This window comes from Aulonocara sp. 'chitande type north' Nkhata Bay, linkage group LG6 (genome assembly GCF_057382095.1).
Source record: "Aulonocara sp. 'chitande type north' Nkhata Bay isolate Kocher_YH1m ecotype deep benthic linkage group LG6, A_spYH_male_GT1.1, whole genome shotgun sequence".
Lineage (NCBI taxonomy): Eukaryota > Metazoa > Chordata > Actinopteri > Cichliformes > Cichlidae > Aulonocara > Aulonocara sp. 'chitande type north' Nkhata Bay.
This window is the reverse complement of record NC_141349.1, coordinates 34,585,249-34,601,725: the sequence shown is the minus strand read 5'-3', so window position 1 is coordinate 34,601,725 and position 16,477 is coordinate 34,585,249. Positions and strand designations below refer to the sequence as shown.

The following is a 16,477-nucleotide window of genomic DNA, read 5'->3' as shown; positions in this document are numbered from 1 at the left end:
CTTTTCATTTCGCCATTTGTTGATTCACTTGAAGAACAACTAATGTAATATGGGTCAAGTGATCAGTTTGATATCAATCTTTCGTGATACACCGTCATATTTACATTATTTTTACAGTACGAATGATTTGCTTTGGTACCTGGTCAAACTTCAGTTCTCCTCTGTCTGCCTCGCTGCGCTTCTCCAACAGCGCACTCGCAGGTAGCAGCTCCCCCTGCCCCCTCGCTCAGTCGCTTAGTGTCTGAGCTCGGATCATACCAATATTAGGGGGGATTTACGCACAGTCGTAAATTCGTCCATTTTGTTTGGTGTCAGAGGTGATCAGTGCCTGCTGCAGACATGTGGAGGGCTGGTTTCCTCTGCAGATGTACTTTAGACTGTTCTGATACTGAGACTCATACGGACAACTGACAGACTCAGAGTATCCCTCATAACTTTGAACTTTGGTCACAGTGTCACAGCAGCTGTCTGTCAAGAAGGTAAACAGCACCAGAAGCGTTACAGCCAAAAAATGGTTATATATAAAGAACAAGAGTTTTATATTCAACTCATTGTTTTAAAGTCTTTCGCTTGCTTCACATACATGCTTATATGAGGGTTTAAATATATTTACTTTTTGCATTTATTATTTTATCTCCTCATTAGTCACTGATTTAATGTCTTTTGCATCATGCAGTACTTATATGAGCGTTTACTGTTTGCATTTATTATTTTATCTACTCGGGAGTGTTTTATGTCTTATTGTTACTGGTCTGTACATGTTTATCCATCGGGCTTAAGCACTGAGATGTCAGCATAGGATCTTAAGATTGATTGTACTAAACTGAACCAATGAGTATTGAGTTAAACTACAGTTAAACAGTATGTTGATTTTACAGCAGATATAGCTGGTAATGGCAGTACGTTTAACTTTCTTTATATAATTTTTAATCACTTTAAATGGACAACTCAACTTGTCCATGTCTTTATTTACCTGGTATTAATTTCAGCTCGATTTCAGTGTAGATATCTATTCCAAATATGGTCACTCCACACCAGTATTTCCCAGCATCCGTGGATTGAAGATCAGAGATGGTCGTTGTGAAGATTCGTGCTGTTTTGTCATCATGGATACTGTATTTATTTTTCGAGGAGTTTGATGTTGTAATAAGAACATCGCCACTACCACAGTCATTATTACACAGGTACTTTTCATAAGATTCATAACCCTCATCATAAGAGCAGGAAACGTTAACCGCACTCCCCACATATCCAGTCACATGGATCACCCCTACTGCGCTGGTCCCACATTTCAGAGCAACTGTAAAGATAATGTGAAAATGTGTTTTATTTGAAGCAACGTTAGAGCTGTAAAAAGAAATCAGATGACCAGGACAGCCATCTAACTTTTCATAACTGGTCCTGCATACTGCTCCTTAATACTAAAAGAGATAAATCTACTGTTTAATCTACATCTGCCTTTGAACTTTACATGTTTAATTATTTATTCATTTAAAATACTTACTGCAGATGATGAAAAGCAGGTTTTGGAGGCTCCACATCTTTGCTTTGGCTGATTGAAATTTAAGATTTGAAAATGTTAAGCAGACACTGTGGTCTTTTACAGCAATGAGAAGGGACGTGCAGAGCTGAACTATAAGTACAGAGGGGATGGCGCTTTCTTCGATGTCTCTTCCTCTAAATGTATTTTAGTAATTTGTAAAATAGCTGACATAGGCCATCTAGTGGTGAAAGAAGTATTTAGAAGTTAGAAGTGTTAAGAACAGCACTGCCAATAAAAGAGTTAGGAGATTTAGGAAATTGTACCTATAAAGCTTTCACTGCAGAAAAACAACTCAGAGGTTTTGTGTTTCATCCTGTTGACATTAAGCATGCATTAATATAAAAGCATCATTAATCGTCTGATTTTGTTCTAGTCCCAAAGCTTGAATCTAATGACGACAAGTTAAAAAAAAAAAAATCGTCTTCAACTTGGGGCCTGCACAGATACTTTAATAAAGACTGAACTAAGATGAACCAGTTATTCCATTATTAATTAGCTCAAAATTAGAGTTAAACGGTTATTTGATTCTGCAGCAGAAAAAACAGATAATCTTATACCACTGTTTAAAGACATGCAAACTGAAGTCTTTGTCTTTAACTAAATATATTTTTTAATTTTACTAACTTTCAATATACAATGGAATTTTGCCCAATCTCTCTTTAATGTCCAAAAGGGTAGGGTGTGTATGGGATTTCCCATGCACCACTGAATGCACCGTAGGTGTGCATGTCCGCAGCTTCAGCTCAGAGTAAAACAGCCGCCGAACAACTGACAGTGCGATTATAAGACCGTAAATTTGATGTTGTATTTCACTCAGTTATGTCTGTGTTTAGCCATGAGTGTATTTGATGACTTATCAGCAGTTTTTTCTGCTTCTGTTAAAATGAGGTTATGCATAAATGGCAGTTCGCTAGCAAAAGATTTAATTCCTAACTAGCTTCTAGCAGAGAGGTTTGTTGTTATTGTGTTGTTGTTGTTTCACAGGATAACCTGCAAAGGCCGTAACAATGATAATTCTCATTAGATATAGGCAAAGGCAGCTCTGGCCCTTTTTAAAAACACCTTCATCGTTATTATCTTGGGTGTCTGTAGTACTCAACCACCTCAAAATCTGTTCCCCTGATGATGACAAGGAAGGAAGCAGGAACCTGGTGGTTTTCAATGTTACACAGTTCTTTACAGTAAGCTATTTGTTTTTGTACATTTTTAATTAATAACAAACACAGATAATACATTTTCTCAGATTGTTATCCTGAGAAATCATGAGGCAATTTTATATAATATACTGCAATTTTTATTAAACATATAAAATGCATTTAGTAGATTTGAAAAATGCTATATACATATATACACACACGTGTGTGTGTGTATATATATATATATATATATATATATATATATATATATATATATATGTATATGTGTGTGTGTGTGTGTGTGTGTGTGTGTTTTACTTTTCACTGCTGTATTTTTGACTCCAAATGTCTAAAACTGACACTCTAACAAAGTGGTGACTTCTTTAAATAGTTCAAAACAATAAAGCAAACCAAAAACGAATATATAAAATAGAATAAAAGGTAATGTTTTATTACTGTATGCAAACAAATTTGATTGTGTTCCACTTTTGTATTTGTTCACTTAAAAATCATGTGAGATTTTGCATTATTAGATTTTCACATTAAAAAAACAGCAGATATTTTTATGAACACTAAGCAATTAAAATCAAAGCTACTACAGATGCGAGCGCTACTTCCAGTTTATAATTGTTTTTATACCTCTTTGCCAGAACATATTCTAATTATAGTTATACAGTGGACATGGACATAATGCGTAGACTCTCAGCTTTCATTTGAGGGTATCCACAGTCAAATTGAATAAAGAGTTTTGGAGTTTCAGCTTCTTAACATGTGCCAACCGCTTTATAAAGGGACCAGAAGTAACTGGACAACTCAAAGGCTGTTTCATGGGCACGTGTGGGCACTTCCTGTATTATGTCATTATTAATTAAGCAGATAAAGGGCCTGGAGTTGATTTGATGCGTCATGCTTGCATTTGGAATATTTTGCTGTGAACAAACAACATGCATCCAAAGGAGTTCTCCATGCAGGTGAAAAAGCCATCCTTAAGCTGAGAAAACAGAAAAACCCATCTGAGAAATTGCTTCAATGTTTGAAATGATAATATCTACAGTTTGGTACATCCTGAGAAAGAAAGAAAGAAAGAAAGAAAGAAAGCAAGCGCTGGTAAACTCAGCAACGCAAGAAGACCTGGATGTCCATGGAAGACAACTTTGGTAGATGATCGCAGAATCATTTCATGGTGAAGAGAAACCCGTTTACAACAGCCAACCAAGTGACAGCACTCTCCAGGATGTAGGTGTATCGATATCCAAGTCTACGCTGGCGTGGAATGGCTTATGATCCAAAGCATTCCACATCTTCTGTAAAACACGGCAGAGGCAGTGTGCTTGGGCGTGCATGACTGCCAGTGGCACTGGGACACTAGTGTTTATTAATGATGTGACACAGGACAGAAGCAGCCAAATGAATTCTGAGGTGTTCAGACATACTGTCTGCTCAAATCAGGCCAAATGCAGTCAAATTGATTGGGCAGATGGACTTGTACAAATGGACAATGACCCAAAACATACAGACAAAGCAACCCAGGAGTTTATTAAACCAAAGATGTGGAATATTTTTGAATGGCCAAGTGGGTGACCTGATCTTAACCCAAGTGGGCGTGCATTTTATTTGTTAAAGACTAAAAGAAGGAAACCCAGCACCTGGTGATGTCCATGAGTTCAAGACTTGGGGGTGTAATTGCCAGCAAAGGGTTTCAATCATGTATTAGAAATTAACATTTTATTTTCACCTATTTAATTTGTCCAATTACTTTTGAGTCTCTTCAGCTGCATCTGAGTTGTTTCATTTAAAGAACCAAAATGAGAAAATAGTTGTCTCTGTCCAAATATTTGTGGACTGAACTGTATCTTCTGTTGGGTTTATGGAAATTTTCATTGCAGTAGATTTATTCACTTGCGGTCAAGTTTTCGTAGTGTACTTCTACATCTACTTCTTCATAGACGTTACTGGTGCTTTGGTCATTGGAGGTCACCACACCTTGATTTTTATAAATCTAAAAAAGAATCAAGACACATTAAACAGAACAAATGAATGACACGTGTTGCAGAGAATTGAGTTGTGGACACATTTAGAAATGTTCTACAATTACACTAAAGCCAGTAGAAGTATTTCCTTATGGTTGTACACCTTAACAGTGAGTCAAGTTGTAGTGTAGACGTAGGGGTGGGTTTTGATTATAATTTTTCCAATTAAAGTCGATTCTAGCTTGAATAAGGCGATATTGATTCATTAAAATCCTGAATCAATTTTTAAGTATAAATTTATTTTGCCCGAAACGCCAGAATCTCAGGTTGAACCTCAGAAAAATTTCGACAACCACCAAACAGCTAAAACAGTAAATGAGAGCAGGTACACAGATTCTGCACAAAGACGTTAAGGACCCGCCGACGCATCAGAATCAGTGAGATGTCGGCTTTCTCACCCGATGGCACGTACATGCTGCTGAAAGCCGACAGCTCACTGATTCTGATGCGTCGGGTCTGCGCTTTGTGTTTATGTCTTTTTTTGTGCTACATTCTGAAACTGCAGGTTTTTGTCTCTCTCCAACCAAAATTGACGGAACCAGGAGCAAAACAAGATGCAAACTGGCTTCAGATTTTCGCTTCACATGAACGTCATGAATTCCCTCTTACTTTGTCTCCACCACGATAAAATCACACTTCAAGCACAGCTCTCTCTCTCTCTCTCTCTCAGTATATTTCAAGAACAGTTTCCCATCTCAAATATCTGCTTTTTGCATTATTTGCTTGCTTATTACCCACCGTTGTGTACAGTGCTGTCGGCTGCTGTTTTTTTATTTATTTATTTTTCTAAATTACTTCTGACAAAAAAGCCTCACTTCTGGTGGTCAATACTGAAGAAATGTAAACTTTATCAAATTATGCAAAATTGAAAAATACTTAGCTGTGTCTCTAATAGAGCCTCTGTAACTTTGCTCTGCTTCACTTCAGCAGCATCAGGTAATGTTCATATGTTGAGTCATGGTTTTCTTCAGTTTTTGTTCTACTGCAGAATATTTTTAAGGTTATCTGCTATAAAAAGCCAGGCCAGGAAAATCTCCTTCAAGGTTTTCTGTGTTTTATCCTCAGTTACTTTGACACATATGGCATCTGCTGTGATGCTTACACCTTTGATAAAGTTTCACAAGTGTCAATTTTATTTTTATAGATATAAAAATATGGATATGTACTGATAAGTGATCAGAATTATAATATTTCTGACTGAGGCAAAATTTCCCATCGAATTGAATCGTGGATCAAATCGAATCGTGGATCAAATCGAATCGTGGATCAAATCAAATAAGGATCTTATGAATTGGAATCAAATCGATTCTAGAAATCAGTGACGATACCCAGCCCTATGTACACGTCTGTCCTTGAGATTGTTTCTTTCCTACCTCTCCCAGGCTTGTTCCATAATGTGTCACTTTCATTGAATTTACTGATCTCACTCCAGTTCTTGACATTTTGAAATCCTGTAATAACTTTCTACATCTAAAAGTATTTTTCTCAAGTCTAAACAGATTTGCTGAAGTTTTTGAACTGTTTGTAAACTGGAACATAACCCAGAGTTTTAACCACATCCTTGCATAGCAGCAGTTCTATGGCTGAATGAAAAAGGTCAGTTTTTAATAGGGCTTATTATACTGACTATGATAGTCACAATTGTTGTCTTGTGTGGAAAAATATGCCACCCAGTGGACACTACACTTCAATGGTCACATGAAGACTTTACACTTTAGTTTTCTTACTTCACTTTGTGCTGCACCAATCACCTTCTTTGAACTCTTTTTCCTAGATGCATTTCTCCGCAGGGAGAGAACAGCTTCTGAAAACACACAGCATTAAATATGGTTATGTTGTATTTGCATGCACATTTGAGTGTAAGGGTCTCTCTGTGCATATGAATATAAAAGATACCTTCAATCCTGGAACGTCTGTACTTATAAACAAGAACGAGGATACATATCAAAAGCAGTACAGGGGGTATCACATAGAGTGCTGAAAAACAAACAAACAAAAACTATTGTTCTCATAACACAGAAGTATACGTTAACAGTCATACATATATAATATATCTTTAAGTTATTTACCTGTGCTTGTTTTCCCCAGAGTGCTCTGTGGAAAGACTGCAAGAGAAAATAACTATAAGTGCTCTTAGCAACGTTATAATACAATGGTTTTAGAGTACCTCCGAGGAGGACTAAAAGACTCCAGGTCTCTTTTTATCCCTACTGCGTCTTGTCTCCTTAATGGCAAATAATTGTCCTTGAACTTTCTATCATTATTATTGTTATTATTATTTTATAGTATTGTTCTGTTTATTTTTATCCTCCTGCTGCTAAACTAATTTCCCCTTGTGGGACAATAAAGAAATTGAATTGAATTGAATTGAATTGAATTGAATTGAATTGAATGGCAGGAGATGATAAACTAAAAATGTATCACGTGCCGCTCACTCTTTCCTTCCTGTCTCATTATGTAGAAAGAATTTCATTATTATCTTTAGTATGTAGCAGGTCAAATCTACTTATAACATATGAAATATAGACTGGGGAAAATAATTATTTGATCCTCTGCAATGTCCAAATGAACAGAATCCACTTTTTGGGATATGGATTCAATTGTTTCGTATTCCGAGGTAAGCTTAGGTAGCATGTGGGGATCTAGCCTGGGGACCCTTACTAGATACATGCCCTTGTGAGGATAAAAGCAATGACTGCAAAAGAAGTCTGCAACATTTTTCGCTCACAGTTTAAAGTAAATAAATAAATAACCCAAAACCTTGCAAATCCTGTTGCTGTAAATACTCTATTTTTCATTACTTTTGATGCTACCTTTCTTTACTCATCATTAAACAGAAACTATCAATTATTGAGCCAACCAAGCCCATACAATGAAAGCATTTTGTCAAAGAAACTTATTGTACCGAACAACCTCTGCACTAATTAGTTGATTGACAGTTCAGCATAACTGCTTAAAAACACAGCTGCACACAGGTGAATGGTGTCATCGCCATGATTTTCTTAAAGGGAGTAGTCCAAAACTATAAAAAGTCCAATCACACAGGGTTGTTTTTTTTTTTTTTTTGCCATGTAGGTGTTTTTAAACCAGATACACAAAGGAACTAATTATGCAAACAAGGACTCTGAGCACTCATTTATTAACAACATGTGACTGACAGTTTGTTAGGAAATAAACACACTGTGGATAATTCTCTATTCCTACTCTTATAATCAGTGTTACACTAATACATCACCAGCAGGGGGCTCACTGTGTACTAATACTGCGTAGTGTGTAGTGTAGTAATACTGCAGGCAAGGGAAGGAAATTGATTTTCTTGGCTTATCTGAAGGATATCCGCCAAAGGCGAGTGCTGGGCTGTTTTCAAAAGATTTCTGTGTATCATGGACATTTTACTTTTCACTGCTCTATTTTTCAATCCAAATGTCTTAAACTGACACCCTAACAAAGTGGGAAATAATTATTTGTTCCTCTCCAGTTGTTTAATTGTAGATTCATTTTAATGGACAGAGACAGAGTATTAACCAAAAATTCTAAAAAGACTAAGTCAAAGGTTTGGAAATTTAACTAAAGATCTGAATAAACATAATACAAAATCTTAAATTCTATCTATCTATCTATCTATCTATCTATCTATCTATCTATCTATCTATCTATCTATCTATCTATCTATCTATCTATCTATCTATCTATCTATCTATCTATCTATCTATCTATCTATCTATCTATCTATCTATCTATCTGTCTGTCTGTCTGTCTGTCTGTCTGTCTGTCTGTCTGTCTGTCTGTATACATACATGTATATATATATATAGTCGTGATTTACCAGCAGTACTACAGTTTTTCTCAGTCGCTTTGGTGCGTTTCTCAGAACACCATTAACATTTGCACAGCAGTTAGTGCATTTCCCAAAACAATTAGTGCAAACTGCAAAACCTAGTGGATAGCCTGCAAAAGCACGTCACATGCACAGAATTGATTATCCATACCTCAAAAGCAAGTATCCATGTCAATGAAACTGTCAGTGCCATCAAAATGAAAAGTCTTGACACCATCTTTATGAACAAGATAGTCAAATGGCATTGTCATGTTTCCACTATGACAGTTTATAATTTCAGTGTTTCCCATTGCAAAAACAATTGGTGGCACCTGAAAATGCTGACGACAGCACTATGGCCTACCTGTACAGCCATCTGAAATGTGCAGTAAAGTCACTGTAGATGTTATGGGAGTCTTGGGAGTAACTGAGACACTGAATACGTACGTTTCACATTTCCATTGTGTAGAAGTGTTTGTAATCCTACAGAATTGTGCAAAAGAAAAATATGCTACAGTCACTTGTTCACTGTAGAATACATGTAAACATAAAATCACCCATTTGGTAGAGCTGTGCACTAATGTGAACAATAAACAGCACATGTAACAGTACAGTAAATCATTCTTGCACATCCAGACGTTCCTGTCTGTCTGGCCACATATTTTCATCTACATCACAACAGATGTTATCCCTCGCAATGCAGCGAGGAAAGTATCTCCTGGAGTGGCGAATCCATCCTCTGCAGGACCCTGCTGTGATGTCGTCACATGCTGCATCCATGGCTGCAAGCAGGGCCATTTGCTCATGTGGATTTCATTTTTCTTGAGTACTCTGTCAATTGTTGAAATTGAAACAGATTCAATATTGCCAAATACCGTGTAATTCTCTATGACAGCGCTTTGTATTTCTCTCAGCTTTATTGCATTGTTTGCAATGACCATTGCACAAATGGCTTCTTCTTGCTGTGGGGTAAAAAGGGGCCCTCTTCCGCCTCCGCGAGGTTGTCTTACAATCCTATGTGGTGCAGAGTAAACTTTTTGTGAAATTGCAAATACAGTACAGTAACATGTGATGTGTCTGAGATGGCACAGTACAGTACAGTGTATTACTGTTTGCATACCTGTTTTCCCTACGGAATGTTTGAATGATTGAACTGACAGTAGTTCTTCCAATATTGGGTTGCACCCTTCGACCAGCCTCCTCCATGGTGAGGCCGTGATTGACAACATGGTCCACAATTGTAGCCCTTATTTCATTAGGAATCCGCCTATATCTGCCACACAGCTACATACAGGTGAATGGTGTCATTACCATGATTTTTTTTAACGAGAGTAGTACAAAACTATAAAAAGTCCAATCACACAGGGTTTTTTGCCATGTAGGTGTTTTTAAACCAGATACACAAAGGAACTACTTATGCAAACAAAGACTCTGAGCACTCATTTATTAACAACCTGTGACTGACAGTTTGTTAGGAAATAACCACAATGTGGATAACCTTCTAGTCCTACTCTTATAATCAATGTTACACTAATACATCACCAGCAGGGGGCTCACTGTGACAGACTATCCAGCAATACGGCAGGTAAGGGAAGGAAATAGATTTTCTTGGCTTCTCTGAAGGATATCCGCCAAAGGCGAGTGCTGGGCTGTTTACACATTACACATTTCTGTGTATTATGGCCCTTTTACTTTTCACTGCTCTATTTTTCAATCCAAATGTCCTAAACTGACACTCTAACAAAGTAGGAAACAATTATTTGTTCCCCTGCTAAATTTGCTCACTTGCCCCCTTGCCACTGAGAGTACACCTTTGCTGGTTCTGTGGAGAACAGCTGGTTTATTCTCCTGCCTTCTATCTCTCTGGTGTACCTCCTCAAGCGGCTGGCCAAGGCTGTGAGTCTTTTCTTGGCAGTTTCCAAGGCCTCAGGTATGGACAGCTTGCTGTATTTCTTATGCACCTTCTTTGTCGCACCTTTCTGCAACTCCGTTAGTTGGCTAACCTCCCTCCGTGCTACTTTGATCTTGCCCTCTAGCCTCCTTCTCCATGGAGGGTACTGCCCCTTGTGGCTGTTCAACTTGTAGCCAAGCATCTCACTGATCACTGCTGCCGTATTGTAGATCAGCTTGTTAGTGTCGGTAATCGTGGTTGTAGGTATTGCCCGTAGTGCTGCATTAACATCATCTAGCAGACCTTCTGAGGGTACTTCACGTAATCTTGGTAACCGGCTACGGGGGATCCAGGTTTCAAGCTTGGCCATGATCCTGTTTTTCAGGTCAGTTCCTCTCGCACTCAACGATCCTTCTCCTATCGCACTTGGGGCTATGTACCCAATCTTGGGTGGGGGTGATGATATCTCCCCCCTGACCTGGCGTCCTGACTCCTCCTTGCCGTAGCATTTGTGTTGTACCTCGTCAATCTCTAGCTGTGAGAGCAGTCCCTTCTTTCGAATGTTGGAACACTGAGCTACTAGTTGTTTCGCCATCATTGTGGATGTTGGGTATCGAAGAATCCATAGGTCCCTCATCCTATTCGTGTAGCCCCTTCCGCCGGGGTTACTTGCGTAGTAGCATTCCAACAACGCCCTGTTTTCGTCTCTTGCCCACCGATGCCTTCTTGTTCCAGTAGCCCACTTCTTTGGAGACCAGAATATATATATATATATATATATATATATATATATATATACATATATATAATGTTGAGTAAGAGGCAGCAAAAAGTTTTGGTAGTGATTTACCAGCGGTAGTAAGTAAGGGTCAGTTGTTGTTGTTTTTTTTTGTTTTGTTTATTTATTTATTTTATTTTTTGGGTGGGGAGCACTGGACTAACCGTTTTTATTAGATCAAACCTCAGACAAATGAATGATCACCTACTCTCTGTTTCCATAATGGAGCACAAACAAACACATATCCTACAAACACATTTACTGTATTATCATAGCGTGTACAAAAGTGTATAACATACCTGACAACTGAATCTTGTAGTAGTTTCCAACTCTCCACTGTGAATCTGACCCACACCAGTATGTCCCAGCATCAGCTGCTTCCACCTTTGAGATTATCACAATGAAAGTGCTGGAAGAAACATCTTGTAGTGTGAATCTGCTTTGATTCTTTAGCATATCTGTGCAGCTGTTGTGCTGGTCTCCTTTACAGAGGAACTTCCTGTTATCCCGGTGTTGTGAAGGATAAATGCACTGCAAACTTAGTGGCTGCCCCACAGTACCATTTATTTTAGTTGATTTGACACAGCAGAACTCTGTATGAATGAAAGAAAAAGGTTATTTCAGAATTATCAGATATTCAACTGATGTAATTAAATACACTGTAGCTTTGACTGCTCACCCTCAACTTCCAACAGAACTGCAGAGAAAACATCCAAGTCAAAGTTTCTTTGGACACCACAAAGGTAATACCCTGAATCCTCTTGGCTCAAACTGGTGATGTTCACTGTAAATTTTTTTAACATTTTATCATCATCAAGTCTGAATCGTCCATTTTCCTTGTTGTCAGAGGTGATTAATGCCTGCTGAAGACATGTGGAGGGCCGGTTTCCTCTGCAGATGTACTTCAGGCTGTTCTGGTACTGATGCTCATACGGACAACTAATGGATACTGAATATCCCTGATAATTCAGAATTTTGGTCATAGTATCACAGCAGCGGTCTGTCAACAGGGGTAAAAGCATCAGAAGACATGTTACACCCATTAAACAGCTGTATATAAAACTTAAGGATTTCATATTCAACTCAAGTTTACATTTCTAAACTTGTGACTGTTTTCCATCATTTGATGCTCATATAGTAGTTTAAATTTTACAGCAGAGAAACAGATAATGCTGAACAAACAGATACTATCTATGAATTCCTTATCTTTAACTGTAACTCACTTTCAGTGTGCAAAAGAAGTCTTTGTTTACCTTTTACTAATTTCAGCTCGACTTCAGTGTAAATATCTTTTCCAGTTCTAGTCACCCCACACCAGTATTTTCCAGCATCCACAGAATGAAGATCAGAGATGGTTGTTGTGAAGATTCGTGCTATTTTGTCATCATGGATCCTGTATTTATTTTTCCTTGATTCCGATGTTGTAACAAGAACATCACTGTCACCACAGTCATTCTTACACAGGTACTTCTCATAAGACTCGTAACCCTTATCATAGGAACAGGAAACGTTAACCGCACTCCCCACATTTCCAGTTACATGGATCACCTCTTCTGCACTGGCCACACACCTCAGAGCGACTGGAAAAAGAATGTGAAACGTTTTTGTGTGTGTATTTTCTTTGTGGTCATCATGCGAGATTTCATACTAACAATGTTAATGCTGTATAACGAAATTACCAAGACTGAAAAAGCATTTGGCCTACTGTTCTTCTAAATTACTAGAAGAGATAGATGTACTACTTGGTCTACATCAGCCTTTGATCTTTATATTTTAGTTATTTACCAGTTTAAACAACTTACTGCAAAAGGTGAACAGCAGGTTTTGAAGTCTCCTCATCTTTGCTTTAGTTTGTCCAAATAGAGGCTTGACAGGAAATTTTCTCAGGTTTAAAAAAAATGATGGGAACAATAGGCGTTATTTAATGCCATAGTAATGTGAAGGGAGGGGTAGGGCTGGACCATCAACACAGATGGAACATTCTTAGTTGGGTTTCTGAAATAGCTGACATATGCCATCTAGTGGTTAAAGAAGTTTTCACAAGCTTTCCATAATAGCATTGAATAGAATAGAATAGAATAGAATAGAATAGAATAGCCCTGTATTGTCATTGTACATGTACAATGAAATTGTATGTGTGTTCCACACCTGCCGGAATAAAAAATAAATAGTAGACAGCAGGAATCCCTTTTTAAAGAGAAAGCTATTAAAACAAACTACCACTCTATTGCTAAGTAAAAGACAGAGACAAAAATTAATAAAAGTTAAAGTATGAAGAAAAAAGCAGGAGCAACTGAAACAGGCTGCATGCTGGTTGACATATGCGTGCTGCACAAAGAAGCTGGAGGTGTAGGACCTGATTTACCTGAAGCTCCAACCAGAGGGCAGGGGGTCAAACAGGTGGTATGCAGGTTGCAAGGGGTCACCTGTGATGGTCCTGGTTTTCCTGAGACAGGAGGAGTTGGTGATGGCCTCCAGGGGTGGCAGAGGGCAGCCACCCCTGGTGCCTTCCTGTTCTCAGTTGTGGCCCCTGCGTGCCAAACACACAGGGAGTAGGAGAGCACACTGAATCGGACTGATTGATGCCAGTTGGTGAGCAAGTCTTTGATCCAGGAGAATTTCACAGGGAGAATCTGAGGGTGGTCCAGTTTGGCATTATGGCATAGGTGTCAAACTCTGGCCCGTGGGCCAAATTTGGCCCGCAGCCTAATTACATTTGGCCCGCGAAGCCATACCAAATTACTATTAGAGCTGGCCTACTGGTATTATACAGCTAATATATATATTGTTTAGTATTAAGCTTTGCTTGTTCCATATTCAGTTTTTCAGCAAAACGTGTTTGAGTTCATAAGAAAAGATTCATTCTTATATCTGGAGGAATAAATATATTTCAATAAATATTAATGTTAGCCCGCGACTTTGTTCCAGTTTTGAATTTTGGCCCACTGTGTATTTCAGTTTGACACCCCTGCATTATGGTGTTGAATGTCAAGCTGTAGTCCAGGAAGAGCAGACAGACTGAGACTATGAGTAAGCACTTGCAGATAGTAGGAAGGAAAACCTTCCTTTTAACAGGAACAAACCTTCTGTAGAACCAGATTCAGGCAGCCACCTACTGCGACTGGTTGGGGTGAGAGGAGGAAGACAAGACAAATGCACAAGACACACAATAAATGTCACTGTTAATAGCACTGGCACTGTTATAAATTATGTCTCAAAAGAGCCATAATTTATAATAATAAAATTGACACCACAAAATGTTCAAAGTTGTAAAAATGCCTAACTAGTTAGATTTATGGTTTATTTTGGCGTTGTAAGCCATTTTTAATAAAAACTTGTCAAGTAGAGTTAATTACATCCTACACACGTATGTAAGGCTGGCATAACCTTGGTCATAAACCTGTCAATGATGACTGTAACTAAGGTGGATGATAAGGTCTGTGTAGAATGCCCAGAAAGTTATGTGATTCATGGGTTGTACTTCATGGAGGAGGAAAGGTACAAGGAACCTCAGTCAACATAAGTGAGGGTTCAGGACGGCTCTCGCTCTTTCTTACTCTGTCAATCTTTTTTCAGCTTTTTTTCCCCCTCTGTTTTCTTTTTGTCTTCTTTTCTCTTTTTTCCTCTTTTTTTTCTCTCTGGCACTTTGTCTTCCACATATACATATGCGTAAGGCTCTACACCCCAGGGTCCCTTTGCTTTGTGTTGACTTGCTGTTCTGTTTGTTGAGATGTTATGTTGTTTATATGACAAACCCTATTATTTTTCAGAGGATGTTTTTGAGTGATTTGTCATTTTGCCTATATCATTTTTCTCATACAGTAACAGTTGTCCTTTTTTTGTAATTCATCCCACATTTCTTCTATTTGGATACCATTATGGTTTAGAGTTAAAGGCTGTGGAAAATTGCCTCTTGCCTATGTGACTAAATCTATGGAATACTTAAACACCTTCAGCCTGAGGCAGTTTGCGACAAACCAACAGCTATCACATGCTAAACCCACTGCTACTCTTTAAATGGTCAAACTCATATGTCTCTGGAATCAGTCAGTTCTGTTTCTAGAGTGATATTGATTACATAAAATGCTAATGTACACTGCAGAGTTTAGAACCCAAATACAGACACATGGAAATCTAATGCAAATGAGCCTTCATTTTGGGTGGTAAAAAAATCCATAAACAGAAGAGTAAACAGGATCTAAAACTGGCTGGAAACACAGAGAGGACATTAATAACACTGGGAAAACAAAGACAAAGGACAAGCAGGTCAAGGTTACTAGGGAAAGTGGACACAAGAAGATAACAGTAATTTTAGACGGTGAATCAGGAGGGGAAGTAAACTAAACATGAGGCATTACAAATAAGAAACTATCAAATTATACACTATTTAACAATAACCATAACTAAATAGGGAAATATAAGCACATACAAGATACAGCCTCACATAGAAATTTAGGTTCACACTTCTTGAAACTGAGGGTCTCCATCTGTCTAACATGTGTGTTGTTTGAAGTTAGGGCTGCCATCACACCCAGAGTCAGAGATTCACACACCTCTCACTCTGTCTCACACATCGGTTTTCTTGCGAAACTGAAAAATAATTTCACAGTTTTAATGAAGTTATTAACTTTACTGTATAAACATGAAATCTTGCATTCTGTTCAGAGTAATGTCACAGGTCAACAGCAGCATGGTCGCTTTCCTATTCAGTTAGTAAACATGTTTACAGAGAGACATTCTTTGTCGTGATGCAACTCTCATGATTCCCATTAATAATCCCAATGATCTTTGCACATTACCCAAATGTGCAAAGAATTTCCCCCATTTACAAGCTGTTTTGTTATTCAAAGACATGCGTATCTGTGTATTCAAAGAATAACATGAATATGATGATAATTGTAGTTCAATGCATCAAGTTCTGTTTCTTCCTAATTCATAAACACAGTGGACATTTGAAGACATCACATAGAACAGTGTGTGTAACATAAGCAACAACACAAATAACCTTATGCAAGAAGGTCAACAGAGACCAACAACTGATTTCGCTTCTCTAGTACATTTTAGCTCCTATTCTGTTCTGTTCTTAGTGTTAAACAATGAATATGTCATTTTCTTCTGATCACACTCCAGCCAACTGAACCAACATATGTATTTTCTCATTTTACTCACTTTCAATGTACAATTGAATTTTAGTTTGCTTTTATTTACCTGGTACCAATTTCAGCTTTATTTCAGTGTAGATAGTTTTCAAAGCTCTGGTCACCCCACACCAGTATTTCTAA

The 16,477-nt window shown here is 38.0% G+C and overlaps 2 protein-coding genes across 3 annotated transcripts; both read right to left on the bottom strand.

Annotated features, from left to right (window-relative positions):
* Nucleotides 1-273: 273 nt before the first annotated feature.
* Nucleotides 274-4,022, bottom strand: LOC147328278 (protein CD300H-like). The gene is made up of 4 exons (XM_086297431.1): nt 3,883-4,022; nt 1,505-1,677; nt 974-1,300; nt 274-468 (listed from the first exon to the last, which is right to left on the bottom strand). Exons 1-4 carry the CDS (start codon nt 4,020-4,022, stop codon nt 275-277), a joined length of 834 nt encoding a protein of 277 aa, XP_086153557.1. The 3' UTR covers nt 274.
* On the bottom strand, nt 3,010-13,175 carry LOC147328277 (polymeric immunoglobulin receptor-like). Of its 2 annotated transcripts, none has more exons than XM_086296518.1 (8): nt 12,998-13,175; nt 12,449-12,775; nt 11,875-12,195; nt 11,495-11,788; nt 6,779-6,814; nt 6,606-6,686; nt 6,461-6,513; nt 3,010-4,678 (listed from the first exon to the last, which is right to left on the bottom strand). In XM_086296518.1, the coding sequence occupies exons 1-8, from the start codon at nt 13,032-13,034 to the stop codon at nt 4,571-4,573; spliced, it is 1,257 nt and encodes a 418-aa protein (XP_086152644.1). In that variant the 5' UTR covers nt 13,035-13,175; the 3' UTR covers nt 3,010-4,570. The 2 variants fall into 2 exon arrangements, with proteins under 2 accessions (XP_086152644.1, XP_086152643.1); XM_086296517.1 differs by having other exon boundaries at nt 6,437-6,513; nt 12,998-13,170.
* Between the last annotated feature and the right edge of the window lie 3,302 nt (nt 13,176-16,477).